The sequence below is a fragment of the Danio rerio genome, chromosome 8, assembly GCF_052040795.2.
Source record: "Danio rerio strain M-AB ecotype USA chromosome 8, GRCz13ab, whole genome shotgun sequence".
Taxonomy (NCBI): domain Eukaryota; kingdom Metazoa; phylum Chordata; class Actinopteri; order Cypriniformes; family Danionidae; genus Danio; species Danio rerio.
In genome coordinates, this window is record NC_141028.1 from 8618455 (window position 1) to 8640449 (window position 21995).

Here is a 21995-nt window from a genome sequence, read left to right on the forward strand (position 1 = left end):
ACAAATATTCAACCATGCATTTATCTACATATTAATTCACATATTATTTTACCTACTCAAATGTTTATAGTTTCGATAAAAGCTCGACTAATTTGTGAAGGCCTCCTTCCATGTGAATCAAATTGCTAATAACAACTTCTTATTGTAACATATATCCAGACGCCATTCATGAAATTAATGAAACCAAAGGGATTTAATTTACATTAAGTGTGGCTTGAGACTTCAACAGGATGACACAACCATGAAGCATTCAAGGCGAATCATATATTATTATAATGTATTCACACTATACAATGCAAGTCAAACATTTCTTCAATATTCCCAACTACATAGTTGATCTTGTTAAGGCACATCCAGTACATCACACAGCAAACTAATAATGCAAAACGGTTTCAAAACAATAGTACAATGCACATCCGGCAGTGATGCTGAGAGTATATTAAAGATTCATCTGTAAACAATCATCACTTTTCGTACTGAAAGATAAACTACAATACGAACAGAAAATTACCTGATAAATTGTAATAATACAGCAAGATTACTGTCATTTTGGCACAGAAAACACCATTTCATGACACTTATTTACATATTTAAGGAGACAGTTTACCTGAAAAATCAAACAATATTTACTCAACTTGTTCCAAACCTGTTTGAGTTTCTTCTGTTGAACACAAAAGTTTACCCTAATAAAAGACATTTGCTGTTTATTCAAACTATTTATTTAATATGAGCTGAACCAACACTACTTGTGTTAAGTTTTTTTTTGGGACAACTTAATTGTTTTATATTCAATCCACTTAAACTTGTATAAATGATTAAGTCAACTTAATCCATTTGTGTTGGGACAACATGTAGAAATTGTGTGGAACCCTGCATTTTTTACAGTGTATATTTTTCTACTCATTTACCTTCAATCTTTTCATACAGCACAGGGGTCAAATGTTGTTGTGTTTGTTTGTGCTTCACAATTAAATAAATGACAAATCAATTTGAATGAATGAGGGAAACCTGTAACCGTTGATTTCATGTATTTTTTCCTACAACGGATGTCAATGTCCACAGGTTTCCAATATTTTACCAAATATCTTCTGTTGTGCTCAAAAGAAAAAACAAAAACTAAAAAAAATATATATATATATATATATATATATATATATATATATATATATATATAATATTAAAATAAAAATCTAGAACCACTCAAGCATGACTACCCTGTTCCTGGAGGCAGACCATATTTTTATTTTTATATTAAATAAAATATACGTAACCCACCGGTCCTAATGCACCTAACCCGCTTTGAGCTGGGATTGAATCGGCGATTCTTTGTATGAGTTAGTTGCTCTAACAAGAAGTGTAAAGACCATTACCTCTAGTGTCTGTCACTAGAGCACCTTTAGAGGTCAGAGGAATGAGGTTTACCTGCATAGCACTTTGCTAGCTGGCCTCTGTTACATATATATAATATTAAAATAAAAATCCAGTACCACCCAAGGATGACTAAACTAGTGTGTCCCAACCCTGTTCTAGGAGGCACACCGTATTTTTTTTTTTTGTATATTAAATAAAATAAATGTAACCCACCGGTCCTACTGCACCTAACCCGCTCTGAGCTGGAATTGAACCTCCGATTCTTTGTATGGGAGTCAGTTGCTCTAACAAGGAGGCTTAAGACCATGGCCTGTCACTAGAGCACCTTTAGAGGTCAGAGGAGTGAGGTTTACCTGCATAGCACTTCACTAGCTGGCCTCCGTTACACTTACGCCCCTAAACCTCACTCCCATCCCGGACGAGCCCCAATGTGTAACCCACTGGTCCTACTGCACCCAACCCGCTGTGAACGGGGATCGAACCTGAGATTCTTTGTATGGGAGTCGATTGCTCTAACAAGAAGTCTAAAGACCATGGCATCTAGCATCTGTCACTAGAGCACCTTTAGAGGTCAGAGGAGTGAGGTTTACCTGCATTCACTAGCTGGCCTCCATTACACTCACACCCCTAAACATCACTCCCATTCCAGATTAGCCCCAAAGTGTAACCCACTGATCCTACTGCACCCAACCTGCTCTGAGCTGGAATTGAACCGGCGATTCTTTGTAAGGAAGACGGTTGCTCTAACGTCGGTCGCTAGTACACCTTTAGAGGTCAGAGGAGTGAGGTTTACCTGCATAGCACTTCACTAGCTGGCCTCCGTTACGCTTACGCCCCTAAACCTCACTCCCATCCCAGACGAGCCCCAATGTGTAACCCACTGGTCCTACTGCACCCAACCCGCTGTGAACGGGGATCAAACCTGGGATTCTTTGTATGGGAGTCGGTTGCTCTAACAAGAAGTCTAAAGACCATGGCCTCTAGCATCTGTCACTAGAGCACCTTTAGAGGTCAGAGGAGTAAGGTTTACCTGCATTCACTAGCTGGCCTCCATTACACTCACACCCCTAAACCTCACTCCCATTCCGGACTTGCACCCATGTGTAACCCACCGGTCCTTCTGCACCCAACCCACTCTGAGCTGGAATCGAACCGCCGATTCTTTTTAAGGAAGACGGTTGCTCTAACAAGAAGTCAAAAGATCATGGCCTCTAGCATCTGTCGCTGGTGCACCTTTAGAGATCAGAGGAGTGAGGTTTACCTGCATAGCACTTCACTAGCTGGCCTCTGTTACACTCACCTCGCTAAACTTCACTCCTAACTCGGACGAGCCCCCTCGTGTAACCCACTGTTCCTACTGCACCCAATCTGCTCTGAACTGGGATCGAACCTGCGATTCTTTGTATAGGATTCGGTTGCTCTAACAAGAAGTGTAAAGACCATGGCCTCTAGCATCTGTCGCTAGAGCACATTTAGAGGTCAGAGGAATGAAGTCTACCTGCATAACATTTTGCAAGCTGGCGTCCGTTACACTCCCCACGCTAGAGGTCAGAGGAATGAGGTTTACCTGCATTCACTAGCTGGCCTACGTTACACTAACTCTGCTAAACCTCACTCACATCCTGGACAAGCCCCAATGTGTAACCCACCGGTCCTTCTGCACCCAACCCGCTCTGAGCTGGAATCGAACCGGCGATTCTTTGTATGGAAGACGGTTGCTCTAACAAGAAGTCTGAAGTCCATGGCCTCTAGCATCTTTCGCTAGTGCACCTTTAGAGGTCAGAGGAGTGAAGTCTACCTGCATAGCATTTTGCAAGCTGGCCTCCGTTACACTCCCCACGCTAAACCTCACTCCTATCCCGGACGAGCCCCCACGTGTAACCCACTGATCCTACCAAATCCAACCCGCTCTGAGCTGGGATCAAGCAGGCGATTCTTTGTATGGAAGTTGGTTGCTCTAAAAAGGAGGCTAAAGACCATGGCCTCTTGTCATCTGTTATATAATCATTATATATTCAGTGGCATAAAATGCTCTCAAAATGATAATAATATTGATTATCACCACAATTTCCATGATAATCTATAGCACAACAAAAATTCCTTATCGTGACAGGCCTAACACCAACAGTAGACATTTTGAATGGCTGCTTTTTCTAACCCATTAACTTCAGGTTTTGGAGTCTCTTCTTTGTGTTCTGATGAGTTGATTCAGCTCATCTTTGATTAGGGAGAGGTTAAAAGACAGTTGGTGTGCCTTCAGCAACAGGGTTGGGAAACACTGGACTAAATGATGCATAATTTTCATTTTTAAGCAAGGTGAACTATCCCTTTAATACTAGTTTCTCCCTTAGATCACTGATTATAGGAAACAAGCTTTAATAGTCGCTTTAATCTGAGATTTAATGGATTCAGTGCTCATTAAAGGCTCAATATTTACAAACACACACGCACAGGTTTGTATCTCAGTGTGAGGAGCCTCGAGGTTTAAATCGGTCCCATCCGGCTCTATTCTTCCAGCTGTTTTCAGGAAGCAGCAGGTCTTTCAATCTGTCTGGCAGTGGCAGGGCTTTGACCTTCTCCTCAAACGGCCAGGGCAGAAGACAGTTGCGGATCAGTCTCCTGCAAAGGCACCTGAGCGGCATCGGTTGGCTTTCTCGCTCCTCTAGTTTGCCGTAGAGCTCCAGCAGGGGCTCATGGGTCGAGCCCTGCTCCAGCACAGGCAGTTGAGAGCGAGGAAAAAGAGGAGGGATGGCCGGAGAGCAGATCCTGGCTAAATCCAAAAGCACTTCGGCTTTGGCTAAAACATCCGCCACTTCTGCAGCATCTACAGCTTCACGGAGAGCTTCAGCAAGTCGGGTGAATATCAGCTGTGGTCCTGTCCAGTAGGAGGCGCTGTGGTGAGAGCAGACGAAGGAGGCACTGTGTTGGAGAAGGAGAACTGTTAGGGGAAAAAGCAGGTCGAAGTTTTCCAAGCTGGTGTAGGTGAGGGAATGCTCCCACACTTCCCCGTCGGTGGCGCTCAGGCAGCAGCTTGGACCAGCGCCGTGGCTGATCAGAAGATGTGCCACATGGGTACAGAAGTGGCCGATTTCTTTGGCATCCTCCACACTGCTCTCTAGAGCCTCCTTCACTAGGAAGGTCAGAGAAGACATAGGGGTCTCGCCGTCTTGTGTGGTCGCGTTCACATCTGCACCTGCATGGGATGGATTAGTGTACATTAACCCCTGTGTATTGTTCAAATTGACTACTCTTTCGTTATGTTCGGGGAGGTTTTTGCCCCATTGACTTCCATTATAATAAAATGTTTTGATTGCAAAGCCATGACAGCACATAATCATGCATTCTTGATTGCTGGAGGTTTTCACTGATTACTGTTAATAATCTGTTGGTAGCAGTAACTCTTTAGATAGGTCTGTGCTAGACACGTTTCAGGCTTTTATAAGGAGTTCTATGGAGTAAAGCCGCAGATTATAGCGTGTGTGCATAAATACACTTACTGTTTACTGTGTTCTGAGAGCTGAGCTGCTAATTTAGATTTTCTCAAACATATCAAGGTACTGTAAGCGTGCAAAGGTCTCTCTCTCTCTCACACACACAGACATACACACATACACACATACACACACATACACACACAGACACACATAGACACACGCGCACACACACACGCACGCACACACACACACGCACGCACACACACGCACGCACACACACGCACACGCGCACACACGCACGCACACGCACGCACGCACACGCACGCACACACACGCGCACACACACACACGCACACACACACACACGCACACACACACACGCACACACACGCACACACACAATAATACAATGAAGAACGCATGATTATATGCCATCTTTTCAATCAAAAGATGTCATTATAATTCAAGTCAATGGGGCAAAAACAGCCCTGAACATAATGAAAGGGTAGTCAGTTTTTCCAGATTGTATTGCTGGGTTTTTTGCAAAAGAACTTTCCAAAAGTATGTCAAAATACCAAAAATCATTCCATTTTATTAAACACAGGGAAGGCTGTGACCAAATTAAGACTCAAAATCCCCCAGAGTTAGGGCTGGACAATAATTCGATAACAATATATCTCACAATAGATTTTCTTTTTTAAATAAAGGTGATATGATTTTTAACCCTATTTCCGGTTTTTTGATATATATATATATATATATATATATATATATATATATATATATATATATATATATATATATATATAAGATCTTATACATTGTACCATTTGTCACTGAATGACATTTTTTTTTTTTAAAAGTTGTAAGAGCCTGGAGGTATTATAGACTTTGCCAATTCAGTTTGTAGACTTTTATGAGTACAGACATCTATTGTGTGCATTCTTGGCAGTTTTTTCCTGGCTTTTTAAAATTGTCCACATTGATAGCGACCAAAATTAAGAAATATATTATGATATAAAATTTTTGCCATATCGTCCAGCCCTACCCAGAGTGGATGAAAAAATCCTCAACAGCACATAAGGGTTAATAAGATCACCGCAAAAATGCCAGTTCTGTCATCGTTTACCCACCATTCACTTGTTCCAAACCTTTAGGACTTTATTTCTTCTGTTAAACATAATAGAAAATATTTTTAAGAATGTAGGAAACTTGTAACTACATAGATCTTCTTCCATAGAATTAGTTTTTTGGGTTTTAGGTTTTTAGCTTTCTTCAAAATATCTTCTTTTATGTTAAACTGAATAAAATACATTAAAGGAGGAGTAAATTTTCATTTTTGGGTTTAAACTATCCCTTTAAAGCACTATCAAAGTCTTTGTGAAATCTAAAATTACTATGTTTACTTTGCTAGAGCACATTGTTATTCTTTAGGTGAACAATTAATCTGTGAAAGTTAAAAAATGTATATTTGTTCTGGTAATCTAAGTTTTATTTCATGATAAATGAAGCTGGATATATGATTGGAGAAAGTCAAAAATATGTATAGTGGGAGTCTTTATGTTGATATTTACAAGTCAAAATATTCCTCAGTACATTTGATTCAATTAAGTATTAATAAGTAATCTCCCATTTTTAAGTCTATAAATATATAAATTATACACAATTTAATACATTTATAAATATATATAGTTGAAGTCAGAATTATTAGCCCCCCATTTATATTTTTTTCTTTGATAAACATAATTTGGGAAATATTTTAAAGAGCAAAAGTATTTTTCACAGTGTGTCTGATAATATTTTTCCTTCTGGAGAAAGTCTTATTTGTTTTATTTCGGCTAGAATAAAAGCAGTTTAAAAAAAAAAACATTTTAGGGACAAAATTATTAGCCTCTTTAAGCATTATTAGTTATTGATAATCTACAGAACAAACCATCGTTATACAATAACTTGCCTAGTTACCCTAACCTGCCTAGTTAACCTAATTACCCTAGTTAAGCCTTTAAATGTCACTTTAATCTGAATAGAAGTGTCTTGAAAAATATCTAGTCAAATATTATTTACTGACATCATGGCAAAGATAAAATAAATCAGTTATTAGAGATGAGTTATTAAAACTATTATGTTTCGAAATGGGTTGAAAAAGTCTTCTCTCCGTTAAACAGAAATTGGGGAAAAAAACAGGGGAGCTAATAATTCAGGGGGGCAACTAATTCTGACTTCAACTGTACATATATACATACATACATACATTATATATATATTTAAAAAAATATTAATCTACAATAAAAATTATGCAATTTATGGGTCATAATTCATAAATGTAAATTTTTTTTTAATAAATCTAAAACATTAAATTATATATATATATATATATATATATATATATATATATATATATATATATATATATATATATATATATATATATTTATATATATATATATATATATATTTATTTATTTATTTATATATATGCACCACAGGTCATATGAAAAATAAAATAGATTTAAAATAATTAAACTTAATATAATACTACATATTTACAGCATATAAAGTACATTTTAAAACCTTTTCTCAGAGATGGGTTGCAGCTGGAAGGGCATCCGCTGCGTAAAACCTTTGCTGGGTAAGTTGGCAGTACATTCGGCTGTGGCGACCTCAGACTAATACAGAGACTAAGCCGAAAAGAAAATGAATGAATGAATTTCAAAAGCTTAATTGTGCGTTTGTATACACATACACAATATCTATTATGCATACAATAGTTAACAGTGGGCAACGCAGTGGCGCAGTAGGTAGTGCTGTCGCCTCACAGCAAGGAGGTCGATTGGTAGCTGGTCCGAGCCTCGGCTCAATTGGCGATTCTGTGTGGAGTTTGCATGTTCTCCCTGCGTTCGCGTGGGTTTCCTCCGGGTGCTCTGGTTTCCCCCACAGTCCAAACAGTCACATGCGGTACAGGTGAATTGGGTAGGCTAAATTGTCCGTAGTGTATGAGTGTGTGTGTGTGGATGTTTAGCAGAGATGGGTTGCGGCTGGAAGGGCATCCGCTGCGTAAAAACGTGCTGGATAAGTTGGCGGTTCATTCCGCTGTGGTGACCACAGATTAATAAAGGGACTAAGCCGACAAGAAAATAAATGAATGAATGAGTAGTTAACAGCATAATTGTTATTTTTTGTGTGTATATATATATATTGAACACCATATTTGCTAAATAAAAAATAAACGTTTTCAAGTTTATTTTGCACAAAATATCTTAAATTAATATTTTATAGAAACTACCATTTTTGTCTGATGTACATCTATTATTGACATTTCTTAATATAATAAAATAAAGGGAAGCACCTCTTTCTAGAAGCAGCTGTATGTTGTCCATGTTTTTGACCGTGAGTCCATCGCTGCTGGCCAGAGCATGAAGCAGTGCTGTTTTTCCTGCAAAATTGCAAAGCAAGCATGTGCCAAACGACAGAGAGTAACAATCACATATAAACAGAGTAAGAAACCACAAATGTTCTATTTTGCTAGATCGCTTAGAGAAATCACCGTTCTTGTCTTTTGCATTCACATCAGCACCAAAATCCAGAAGCACACGGAGACATGGCAGCTTATCAGCCTCCTCACTGGCCAAGTCAATAGGGCTGCTTTCATGAATCTAATGCAAAATAAAACACACCGAATGCATCAATACATGACTATTGTGCTACTTTATATAACATACAGCAGTCAACAAAAATAGAGAAATCAAGCACACAGAAACAGCTTGTATATTACAATTGAATTAAATGTGGTGTGATAAGGGTTGAATTACCAATACATCGCATTAAAATATAATTTGCAATCTACAGTAGTACATGAGACTAATAGTTTGTTTGCTTCTGCTTAAAATTCTGGTGGTACTTAATTTTTATTTTGACTTTATAGGGTAAAGTGCCATTTTGAACTAAATTGATTTGAATTTTTATATATTACAATTTACAGTTGAAGTCAGAATTATTAGCCCCCCTGAATTATTAGACCCAGTTTATTTTTTTCCCAATTTCTGTTTAACAGAGAGCAGATTTTGTTTAACACATTTCTAAACATAATAGTTTTAATAACTCATTTCTAATAACTGATTTATTTTATCTTTGCCATGATGACAGTACATAATATTTGACTAGATATTTTTCAAGACACTTCTATACAGCTTAAAATGAAATTTAAAGGCTTACCTACGTTAATTAGGGTAACAATTTACCTAATTAACCTACGTTAATTAGGTAAATTGCTTCCTAGTTGTGTAAATTGCTTCCTTGTCCTCATTTGTAAGTCGCTTTGGATAAAAGCGTCTGCTAAATGACTAAATGTAAATGTAAATGTAAACTAGGACGTAGAGTTGCACAATTAATCGTTAAAAGATCGCGATCTCGATTCGACCCCCTAGACGATCTTAATCCAGCATTTCTACGATTCTGTCAATCATATTTCAAGTTCAGAAGAGAAGAAAAGGCGGCTGCACGAGTCTTTTCATTGTTTCACACAAGTTGCTCAGTGACACCTCCAAATAAAGTTGAATGAGTCACATAATGTACTTGTAAGGTATAATTCACCTAATTATGTCATTTTTGTCTTTATATAATGATGTTTTCGCGGCCGGGAAAATCACACGTGACGTGAGCTGCTGACCGTGAGCCGTTATAGAGAGGGCGAGCGCGCTCTACTTAATAATAGACGCGCGCGTCTACTTTAGTGAACAGAACCTGCATAAGTTGCGAGTAAAATGTAATACATTTGTAAATAATGTTCTGTTTGTGGCACAGAGTGATCGTTTGGAAGCCGCGCGCGAAGTATGAACAAGTGCTTAGCAGTCAAAATGAAACCGAAAGTGTGCACTTCATTTAAATGATCATATCGCATTTTAGAGTTATGATTACGGCAAGCGTTTGAAATGTTTTTTCTTTGATAGTGAACCCACAGTTGTGCATGAAAATAAATGTTTACAATGTCAGTATAACTACTCTAGCCTATATATTGTTGAATATAATCTGATAATGGCAAATGTCTGATTTTACCAGTCAATAAAATTGTCTAATATGACAGAATGCAAGCATATATCTTAAACATAATAATTCAACATCAGTAAGTAGAAAATAATTTTTTATAAAAACCAGTAGACCTACACATAATATTATTATCGATGTTGTGCCATATGTTTGTTTTTACCATACCTTTATTTTACATCTACAGAATCGAGAAAATCGTGATCTTTATTTTAAGCAAAAAAATCGCGATTCTCATTTTAGCCAGAATCGTGCAGCTCTATTAGGACGGTTAGGGTAATTAGGCAAGTTATTGTGTAATGATGGTTTGTTCTGCAGACTAGAGAGAAAAAAAAGGAAGCTTAAAGGGGCTAATAATTATGTGCTTAAAATGTTTTTTATTTATTTTTTGTTTTTTTTATAGCCGAAATAAAGCAATTTAGACTTTCTCCAGAAGAAAACATGTTATCAGATATGCTGTGAAAGATTCCTAGCTCTGGTAAAAATCATTTGGGAAATATTAAATAAATAAATAAATAAAAATAAATAAAATAAAATAAATAAATAATTCTGACTTTAACTGTACGTGTCTAAGTAATAGCTATTAACTTTTTTTTTTTGGTGGGGCCAGTGAAAATTTTGTGCAGGGCAAGTAAAAAATCTCAACCACTGGTATGATCGGGCCAGTAGAAAAAATCCTTAGTGTTGAACCCTGTATTTCCTAAATATCTAAATATTTCTAAATTGAAATGTGAATATTATAATAGTATATACATTTTAACATATTGATATAATATATTATACATTTACAAATAATAATATATAATAAATATTCTTAAATTGTATGTGTGTGCATTTATAAATTTATCATGAATATACACAGTATGCACACGCAGTATATCAATAAAAACTTACATTTTGTACATTTTGGTCAGGATTAATCATTAAACACCACAAATGAAATGTATTAATTCTCACCCTGTCTCTTTTGTCAATATCAGCTCCACTCGAGATCAACATTCGCACCATGTCTGGTTTGTTTCTCAGTACTGCGATGTGTAAAGGGTTGTAGTACGATACAGGGTCTGAAAACAATAAGACAAAAATATAGATTTGTTTTCCAGGATGGTTCCGGGGTGAGTTATCAACACTGCCTTTAGCATCTACAATACACACCCTCAAAGTTGAGATCAGCTCCGTATCGTAGGAGCACCTGTGCGGCGCTCACTAAACCAAACTCAGCCACTCGAAACAGAGAGTAACTGATTCCCTGCATGAAGACGGGAGACTGCGCCTCTCTGTCCAGCAGCTCGGCCAGAGCCACAGACACGCTTTCCTCTTCATCTTGCCTGTGAAATGAAGAAAAACAAAACATGATTCACAGAAATGTGGAAAAAATGTATGCAGTTTATGTCCCTTAATCTCTGTAGCGTGAAACTGTGTTAATTTTTTTCTTGCATTATCCATCTACAGTTGAAGTCGGAATTAAGTTAATATTAATATTATTATTATTAATTAATTTAGGTAAGTTAGGCAATTTATTGAAATTAGGCAAGTGATGAATATTGATGCTTTGTTTCGTAGACAATCGGAAAAAATATATTGCTTAAGAAAGCTAATAATATTGAACATTAAAATGGACTTTAAAAATGTAAACTGCTTTTATTGTGGCCGAAATAAAACAAGACTCTCCAGAGGAAAAAAATATTACAGGAAATACTGTGAAAAATTCCTTGACCTGTTAAACATCATTTGGGAAATATTTAAAAAAGAAAAAATAAATAAATAAATCACTTTCACACAAACAAAAACAAAATTCTTTTTTTTCTTTTTGAAATATATATATATTATATTTTTACATTAAATTTTTCTTCTGGAGAAAGTCTTTTTTTTAGCTTTGCTGGAGTAAAAATAATTACTTACAATTAAAAAACAAAAACAAATGGTAAACTCAAAATAATTAGCCAAGAACTTAAAGCTAAGCATTTTGATTGTGTTAGCTCACATTGCTAGTTTTGTGGTGGAATCATCTGTGCATGTCATTAAGTGACTTTTTTTTTGCCCTTCTAATCTTTAACAAAGACTCTAGAAAACACAAGACGTTTCACTCATATAGTTTTGAATGGGGGAAAAGTGTAATGGTCAATATGGCAAATGAAGCCCCGCCTACAGGTACAGGAGCCAATCATCCATTGCTATAGACTGTGTGCTTTTACGAACAGGTTTTTTTGGTCAACAAACACACTGGAATCTCACAGACATAAGACATATATCCACGAAAAGCTTAAAATTTGTACTTTTACACTTGAAAAAAAATGTTTTTTGGTTTTGTGATCTGTATGAAACGAACGCGAGGTTTAGTCCGTCCTGTCAAACGCACAGTACATGACAGCAACTACTCAAACACCCACAAATTAGTAAACAAAGAGTCGCTGTCATTTCCGAAGTTAGACTTTAAAATGTAGTTGAAACCTCATTAGCTTAAGATACTTTTTAAACTTAAACTTAAAACAATTTCAAGTAACATAAAAATATTTGTTGACATGAATTTGTTGTCATGAATTTGTCATATTTTACAGAGTATTGCTCTAACTGTGGAGCTGCATATTTCTTTACAGTTTATGACAGGGGGTCAAATTCGGACGGCAGCCCAACACAGTTTAGGTTTAACCCTGCTTCAATTCAATTAAGCCGCGGTCTCACTGCACTTTGTGACCCATAGACTTCCATTTATACGCATGCGAATGTGATAGACCAGAAAAGCAAGTTCCTGCGACAAGTTTCGCAGTTTGCTGCATTGGAAAGTTCAAGCTTGGTGAACTCCACCTGCGAAATCGTATCACTTGACTGCATGAGACCATTCATTCATTCATTTTCTTCTCGGCTTAGTCCCTTTATTAATCTAGGGTTGCCACAGCAGAACGGACCGCCAACGTATCCAGCATATGTTTTATGCAGCGGATGCCCTTCCAGCTGCAACCCATCACTGGGAGACATCCATACGCACTCATTTTACACACACATACACTACGGACAATTTAGCCAAACCAATTGACCTGTACCGAATGTCTTTGAAACCGGAGCACCCGGAGGAAAATCACACGAATGCAGGGACAACATGCAAACTCCACACAAAAGACCTTCTTGCTGTGAGGCGACAGCACTACCTACTGCGCCACTGCGTCACCCTGCATGAGACCAACCGAAGTTAACTTAGTTCGATACGAACAAACTGAATAAACAAAGAGCACTGGTCGCTCACTTACCAAATCTGTAGAGACAGGACAATCACCAGCAACTAGAGCCGCGTCTTTATGAAGAGAATACTACAAGCTTATCCGGATCTCAGCGTTTGCAGATGAGAACAGCTCTCAAGTAAACAATAATCCTCCTTAGACACGTAAGTTATTGTTGTCGAGCGTCGCGTACACTGTTAATCCACACGTGAGTCTGAGCTCTCACAAAGAGAAAAAGAAAACGAAACTTAACGGCAGCAAACTATAAAAGCAACACTTCACGCTTGTTTTGCCAACACAACGTGGCGTCTATGTCGTGTAAACACAGTAATGAATATTAATGAAGTTGTACAATAGAGCGCGCTGATTGGTTTGAACCAAGCCTTACTCATGCATTAATGCAGCACACTGTAACACGTAATAAGACTCACTCTGGCACAGACGCCCAGTCTGCACGCTGGAATACAGGCTATTATGTCATGGCCGTGACGCAGCTTCAAAAATTCGTTTCAAACAGGAAGTACGAATTTGCTTGAAATAACGCAAAAACAACCAATTTACACTTTTTAGTGAAATATAGGTGTCCTAATAATGTTTTTAGCAGTGTGGGACACATATACGACTGTCAACAGCTCAAAAAATGTGTTTTGGTGTTTCTTGACCCTTTAAATGTCTAATCATCTTGTTTAATCCCACCCCTTTGTGCATGCTCAAACTCTAGTGTGATCGCACCATTAAACTGCAGTCACACTCCAGTTTGAGCGTGCGAAAATCTGTCGTACGGCGATTGCGAAAAGAGGTGGGATTAAACAAGATGATTAGACATTAAAAAAGCAAGCGATTGCTCCAAATTTTACATTTCTGTCCAGAGAGGCCATGTTTTGATCCTCGATTGGTATTACACAGTCCAATGATGCAGTTTCGCAGGTCAGAGAACACCAAGCTTGAACTTTCCAGTGCAGCGATCTGCGAAACTTGTCTCGCTAGCTTGCGTTTCCAGTCTGACGCATTCGTGTGCGTATGAATGGAAGTCTATGGGGAGAAAAGTGCAGTGTGACCGCAGCTTTAGGTTTCAAACAAGCCTGAAAGACTCAAATGGTATGATCAGGTGTGTTTAATTAGAGTTGGAACTAAACTGTGCAGAGCTGCGGCGGAGATTGACACCCCTGGGCTGCTTCCGAAACTGCCTACTACTCAGTAGGTACTTCATTTGAATTTAAACGTACTACTCGGCCGTTAGTAAAGTACGTTCTATACAGTATAAATGTGAAAAGAATAAATGGAATTCAGACGTACTACATCAGCCATTTTGTCATGGTCACGTGACCATCTTGCATCAGTTGCGTAGCTTTACTCCCATTCATGAATTCGCTTGCGGATGCACACTCCAGAATCTCGCCGGAAGTAGTAAGTCATCCAAGTACTTCTCGCATACAGATTTTCAAATTCTATGAATTCGGACATACTACTCGGCTCACGTACTGATTTTAGCGTACTATATTTTCTTGGAACGCAAACTTACCCATTATGCTTTGCGTGTATGCGAAAGGAGAATGCGAAGAACTTCTGGTCGGCAGCTGATGTGTGTAAACAGACACATTTGGACAGCTTTGAAACGATAGTTTTCTTATTTTACCTGCTTTTATCCTCTTTGAACTAATACTGTTGTCCATCAGCACCATCTCCTGGACTGATCATTTAAAGAAATGCGATCTAATAGGATGGAAAACAGCTGCTGTGAGGCATTTTCCCCTCGTTGTCAGACGGCATCTTCAGCAGTTTAAATGAAGCCTTGCCATCGCTAAAGTCAACATTTTCTCTTTATTTCAAATATATAACCAGCCCAAACAAATGTAGTTCACCAAAATGTTTGACACACACACGTAGCCTGTACTGTCTCACTGACACACTGATTTAATAACTGTGACAAAGTAAAAATATAGGCTAGTGTCATTTCGAAATGACAGAAAAACACAAACCCTGGTAAAAACAACACACTTAATAAAACTCAAACGGCTCGCGATTAGAATGATCAGCAAATCAGCCAGCAGAGTATCAATTACAGACTTTTATTGGTCATTTTTGTAAATTGCACGACTTTCATACCTGTTAAGTTTCATGCCAGTACTCTGGTTTGCTCTCTCTCTCTCTCTCTGTGTGTCTGTCTGTGTGTGTGTGTGTGTGTGTGTGTGTGTGTGTGTTATTTCTGTTATTTCTGACGGCAGACACGTGAACTAGGAGAACGTTTTTCTCGTATTTCTGACGCGCTTGAACCACATGTGACAAATTATAACGGCTTTAACGGACACATTTCTACGTTGTGTGTCACAAAAACACTCTGTTATCCATTAAAAACGTCATTGAAACCCATTTTCGGAGTGCAAATTACCAGTTGTACACGCTGTAAACGGAAGTTTTTAGCATTCTACCGGAAGACGCTGGTCGCTATGGCACCCTTCATGCAGCAGCCATGAAAAAGGTCTATAGTATGGAAGTATGCGGTTTCGGACGCAGCCCTGGTCTATGATTTCTATGGCAGGGGTGCTCAACCCTTTTCCTAAAGATTTACTTTCCTGCAGATTTCAGCTGCAACCTTGATCAAACACACCTGTATTTAATTAACAAGTGCTCCTTCACATCCTACCTAATTTGATTATCTGTGTTTGACCAGGGTTGGAGCTGAACTCTCCATGGAGGTAGATCTCCAGGAGCAGGGTTGAGCCCATCTGCCATAGGAATCAAAGACCAGGGGTGTCAAACTCAGTTCCTGGAGGGCCGCAGCTCTGCACAGTTTAGTTCCAACTCTATTTAAACACACTATGTGAGCTGCTGACCTGCGCTGGTTTTCTCCGTCTGTCCCCAGCACACAAAGCACCGCGTCCACCAGTGGCTGATACTCGTAAACAATCCTCCTGAAGCCATGGAGGAAAGGCATGTTCGGGTCCCGCTGACTCACAGTCTCTTCTCGCTGGAAAACAACACAGATATGCAAATATCAACATGTTGCCATTCAGGAAAGCGCACCATAATATAATCTATTGTAGACCTCAACAGCTTAATAAGACATATCAATGTGATAAACTGCGTTATACGCGATAATCTACCAGAAACGTACATGAACTGTCCCTGAAAAAAAAACATAAACACACACACACACACACACACACTCTCTCTCTCTCTTAAAGGAGCCGCATCCCGTTTTTACTCGTTACAAACACTTGTTGACTGACTGTTTACACAAAACGCGTGTGCTTGTACGGGCGTGACATGGAGCCGATCCGCGAATCGCAGCATATTATGACGATGACCAATCAGAGTCACTCGAGGGCGGGCCTTTCAGAAGAACTAGGATATATATCAGTCGTTTTCATGTTAGCTGAGTAGCTGTATGTAATCAAAGTGAGATTTATGAAAAAATACCACGATTTCCTTCAAGTGAAATATGAGCACACATTGCTTTGCATCTTATTAACACAACCAAGCCTTAAAATTACATTCTGAACCACCCCTTTGAAAACATAAGATTATAAATAAATTCAACAATAATTAAATAATACAAATATATAACTCAAATACATTTACAACTGTCGCCATGTTTCAGTCAGTCCTGTCACATTTGCTCTAGATTTACAATATAATGCGTGCAATACAACTCTGATGTTAATATGACTTAAAGGAAGTGACCAAATTTGATGCAGGAGAAGCTGACAGTGATCAAGAATGCATTCTATCATTGAATTGTATGATTTTGTGTATGTTTTCGTATGGTTGTTTTGAGGATGACAAGTGTAATCAGGCCCCGTCACATTTTATAAGTGCAAATGTACGTTTTTGGTAGAATGTCCCATACATTAGACATTATGGAACACTCTAAAATGCTTAACATTTCTTAATGTACCTAAACATCAACCAGAGAAACCAAAGTATTTTGTCAAACATTACTTGAAAATAACACTAATTACTCTGAAAAAATTAATAGTAGTTTTGACAGTAATTAGCGTTAATTACAGGTAAAATTTGATAGAAATTTGATTTGTTATTAAAGACAACAAAGCACAATAGCACACACAGTCTCAGTCGAGCATCACATCTTAACCAACAATAAAAATATCAGCCCTAAAACAAAGATTATAAGACAACACGGGTTTCTGTCATTCAGGTAAAGTTCAGGTAAAATTCAGGTAAAATTCAACTGCTCCAGAACGCAGCAGCACGAGTGGTCTTCAATGAACCTAAACGAGCACATGTCACTCCGCTGCTAGTCCGTTTGCACTGGCTGCCAGTTGCTGCTCGCATCAAATTCAAAGCTCTGATGTTTACCTACAAAGTGACTTCTGGCCTTGCTCCTTCTCATCTGCTCTCACTTCTGCAGATCTATGTGCCCTCCAGAAACTTGCGTTCTGTGAATGAACGTCGCCTCGTGGTTCCATCCCAAAGAGGGAAGAAATCCCTTTCGCGAACACTCACGCTCAATCTGCCCAGTTGGTGGAATGAACTCCCTAACTGCATCAGAACAGCAGAGTCACTCGCTACTTTCAAGAAACGACTAAAAACTCAACTATTTAGTCTCCATTTCACTTCCTAATCTGCAATTGCCTCTCTGAATATCACACTAACTGTACCCAAAAAAATAAAAAATAAAAAAATAAAAAATTACTAATACTACTAATACTTCCCTTCTTAGACTTTACAGACCTGAAACTTGCCTATAGCACTTATTCATTGTTGCTCTTAGTTGTGTAAATTGCTTCCTTGTCCTCATTTGTAAGTCGCTTTGGATAAAAGCGTCTGCTAAATGACTAAATGTAAATGTAAATGTAAAGTTGGTTTTATACTCGCACATTCGTTCAGTGACTTGTAACATGCTCCTTCTATTGTTAACCATGGTACTTTGAATATTCGTTCTGAAATAAAGTGTTTTACATTTGACATTCATTAGACATTTGGTTTAAAACCAATTCAATTCTTTGCTCCTGCTATTGTTTGAGTCAAAACTATGTCAAACGGACATAAATATGTGCCTGATATGTTGCACAAGGCTTAGGCAAGGTTTTTGAATAAAAAAAATAAATAAAATTAACCATATCAAATTATACAACACAACTAGTACCCAAATGTTCAGAAAAACATCATGGTTATTGCACAGGAGTCTGTTTTTTTGGAATTAGGCCTTTATTTATTTTAATATATTTTTTAAATAGTTTTTTAATGTTAAAAAAAAAATAATCTTTTAAACTCTCACACCATTTAAAATAAAATAATCAAATCAACTCTAATATTGTCTAAATATTGTTCTCTATGATGCAAAAGACCTGTTTTTTTGTTTTTTACAGTTTTTTTGTTGTTTTTATATCCAGTACTGAATTCATATTTTCAGTATATTGGATTTATTGTAAATGCTTAAATGAATTAAAAATCTGACACTATTTGGATAAAGAAATTAAATCAATTGTAAAATTGTCTAAATGTTATTCTCTCTGTTGCACAAGACCTGTTTTATTACAGTTATGCATTTGTTGTTTTATACAGTATTGAATCCATATTTTCAGTTTATCAGATATACTTTAAATGCTTAAATTAAGAAAACTATGACACAATTTGAGATAAAGAAATCAAATCAACTCTTAAATTGTCTAAATGTTATTCTCTATGATGAAGAAGCTTTGCTTTTTACAGTTCTGTCTTTATTGTTTTTATATACAGTACTGAATTCATATTTTCAGTATATCGGATACACTGTAAACACTTAAATAAATTAAACTCTGACACTAATTAAAATAAAGGAATCAAATTACCCCCCCCCCCCACCCAAAATTTTGCATTTTAAATGATTTTTAATATTTTTATTACATATATATATATATATATATATATATATATATATATATATATATATATATATATATATATATATATATATATATATATATATATATTTGTTTAATAAAGTGTCAGGAACAATACTTTTAAATTCCAAAGCTATTAACTTGTTTGTGTTTCAAAATATCATCCTTTTTTAAATGTCCACTACAGTGGACAACAGGACCATCTTAATGTAATTAATGACTGCATGTTGTAGGAGGCAGAACTGAAGCAGAGAGGATTCTTTATAAGATAGTTGAGGGAGACTCTGACATAGAGTCTGACAATCAGACAATTAGAGAATGACAATCACTCAGTTTTAAATCGCTTTTATGTTAAATTTGTTTTGGATTAACGTCACTTCTTTTTTTGTTTTTGAGTTTGGCTCTCTTTCAGAATAAACTGTTTCAGGAATTTCAATACAAAAGGAAAAAATGGCTTTTGTTTTGTTTTTGTTACATTAATATTGGATTATTATCCCTTTACAGTCATATCCTGTACAGTTTTGTTGTCTGAGTGGCGGTCAATTTGTACTAAATTGGTCCTGTGGTCAACTACAGTGGACATGCTGTAAAATTAAAAACAAAAACAAAATGTAAAAACTCTGAATTGTAAATTTAGAAAAAAAAGAAAAAAGAAAAGAAAAAAAATTAAAAAAAAGAAAAAAAATTCTTCAGGTCTCAGAAGGATATACAGTACTGAAATCATAATTTCAGTATATTGGATACACAAACACTTAAATGAATCGAACTCTGACACTATTTGAGATAAAGAAATCAAATCAACTCAAAATTGTCTAAATAGAATTCTTTTAGATTTTTACAATTTTGTCTTTGTTGTTTTTATATACAGTACTGAATCCATATTTTCAGTATTTCGGATACACTTAAACACTAAAATAAATTAAACTCTGACACCTTTTAAAAAAATAAAAGAACAAATCAACCTAAAAACTGTCTAAACATTATTATCTATGAGGCACAAGACCTGTTTTTTACAGTTCTGAATATGCGTTGTTTTTATATACAGTAATGAATCTATATTTTCAGCAAATCAGATACACTTAAACGCTTAAATTAATTAAAATGACACCAAGTTATTTGAGATAAAGAAATCAAAAAAAAAGTTTTTTTTTTCTCTATGACGCACAAGAGCTGTTTTTTTTTTACAGATATGGATTTCACATGGTTAATTTTATTTAGTTTTTTTATTGAAAAATTAAGCCTTGTGCAACATAAAGGGCTCATATTTATGACCATTTGACATAGTTTTGACTCAAACAATAGCAGGAGAAAATAATTGAGTTGGTTTGAAACCAAATGTATAATGAATGTCAAAACTAACTTAACCACAGATAATATGATGTCCCTATTTTAAATTTGCAAACAATACTTTTCTAAAATTATAATATTAAGAAGAAAGCGCGAATGTGTGAATATTAAACCAATTTTGACTTACCTCAGTACATTAGAGTCCATTGAAGACCTCAACTGCTTAATAACAATGAACAATCAATCTGTTAAACAGTTTAATAAATTAGAAATTATACATACATAATATACTAAATATATTAATGGTGCAGGTATATAAGTAACAATCCTCTTCAAGTGTTTAAATAATGCACATTCACGTCAGAGGTTCAGTTTATCAGATGTAACGTTACCACACCTCTAAAAAGAGCGGCCAATTTGACTGCTAGCATAGTTAGCATCACAATGTTGACTAATATTTTACACTCAGTACGATATATTTACAATTTAACCGCCTAATGTAATAGTAAATAAACCTAGAATACAAATTTATTCATTCTGTTAGATTCATATTGTAGGATGTTCAATGTGGCGGGCTCTAGTTGTTTGCAAGCTGTTTACCTTTTACTATTATGATTAACGGCTAATCCGAAATTCGAGGTTCCTCATTTTTCCCCACATATATATTATGCGTTTAAATATTCAGGTCACAAATGTAATACTCGTCTATTCTACTGTTTGATATTACATTTTTCTTACCCACTGTAGAACCGGAAGTAATTCTTCCCACATGTTACCTTCAAAATAAAAGTACGTCGGGGAAAGTGTTGCAAAATAAAAGCGTTCCATTAAAACAAAGTCAACGAAATTCATTCATTCATTTTCTTTTCGGCTTAGTCCCTTTATTAATCTGGGGTCGCTACAGCGGAATGAACCGCCAACTTATCCAGCATATGTTTTACGCAGGGGATGCCCTTCCAGCTGCAACCCATCTCTGGGAAACATCCACACACACTCATTCATACTCATACACTAAGGACAATTTAGCCTACCCAATTCACCTGTGTCGCATGTCTTTGGATTTGTGGGGGAATCTACGAAATTTAAGTATCATCAAATGTTTGACAGATTAATAAGGATTTATTTTTATAGCCAATAATGTGTGTATGAAAATAAAAAACTACTAAACATGCCTAATATTTAGCTGCAAATCAGTATGTTTGCTGGTTTTATTATGTTACATTTAAGACTTTAAAAGTTATCTCTAAAGATATATTTATCAGAAGCATTGACTTATTTATTTTCGAAAAAAAATATCAGTTTAAATAATTGTGCTACAAAACACTGAAACATAAATACAATGATCTATTTACATGTACACTCACCGGCCACTTTATTAGGTAAACCTTACTAGTACCGGGTTAGGCCCTTTTTTGCCTTCAGAACTGCCTTAATCATTCGTGGCATAGTTTCAACAAGGTACTAGAAACATCCTTCAGAGATTTCGGTCCATATGGACATGAAAGCATCACACTGTTGCTGCAGATTTATCCGCTGCACATCCATGATGCAAATCTCCTTTTCCACTACATCCCAAAGGTGCTCTATTGGAATGAGAACTGGTGACTGTGGAGGCCGTTTGAGTATGGTGAACTTATTATCATGTTCAAGAAATCAGTCTGAGATGACTCGCGCTTTATGACATGGTGCGTTATCCTCCTGGAAGTAGCCAGCATGTTGTTGTCGCCAAATTCTGACCCTAGCAAAAATCGAGACTCATCAGACCAGGCAACGTTTTTTAAATCTTCAATTGTCCAATTTTG

At 36.6% G+C, this 21995-nt stretch overlaps 1 protein-coding gene and 2 long non-coding RNA genes across 11 annotated transcripts; 2 read left to right on the plus strand and 1 right to left on the minus strand.

Moving 5' to 3' along the window:
• Positions 1-243: 243 nt before the first annotated feature.
• LOC147842550 (uncharacterized) lies at positions 244-4171 on the plus strand. The gene is made up of 3 exons (XR_015497575.1): positions 244-1955; positions 2396-2849; positions 2919-4171. It is a non-coding gene; the product is annotated as an uncharacterized LOC147842550 (long non-coding RNA).
• Positions 3746-20984, minus strand: asb6 (ankyrin repeat and SOCS box containing 6). 9 transcript variants are annotated; one of them, XR_015497091.1, is made up of 8 exons: positions 20932-20984; positions 15895-16028; positions 11001-11173; positions 10803-10909; positions 8350-8458; positions 8152-8238; positions 7377-7483; positions 3746-4564 (listed from the first exon to the last, which is right to left on the minus strand). XR_015497091.1 is itself a non-coding variant. In NM_001020576.2 (8 exon segments), coding segments are annotated over 6 exon segments (1308 nt in total). In that variant the 5' UTR covers positions 15996-16028; positions 20381-20412; positions 20932-20982; the 3' UTR covers positions 3746-3833.
• On the plus strand, positions 11189-14433 carry LOC147842551 (uncharacterized). The gene is made up of 3 exons (XR_015497596.1): positions 11189-11959; positions 12047-13031; positions 13665-14433. It is a non-coding gene; the product is annotated as an uncharacterized LOC147842551 (long non-coding RNA).
• Positions 20985-21995: the final 1011 nt, after the last annotated feature.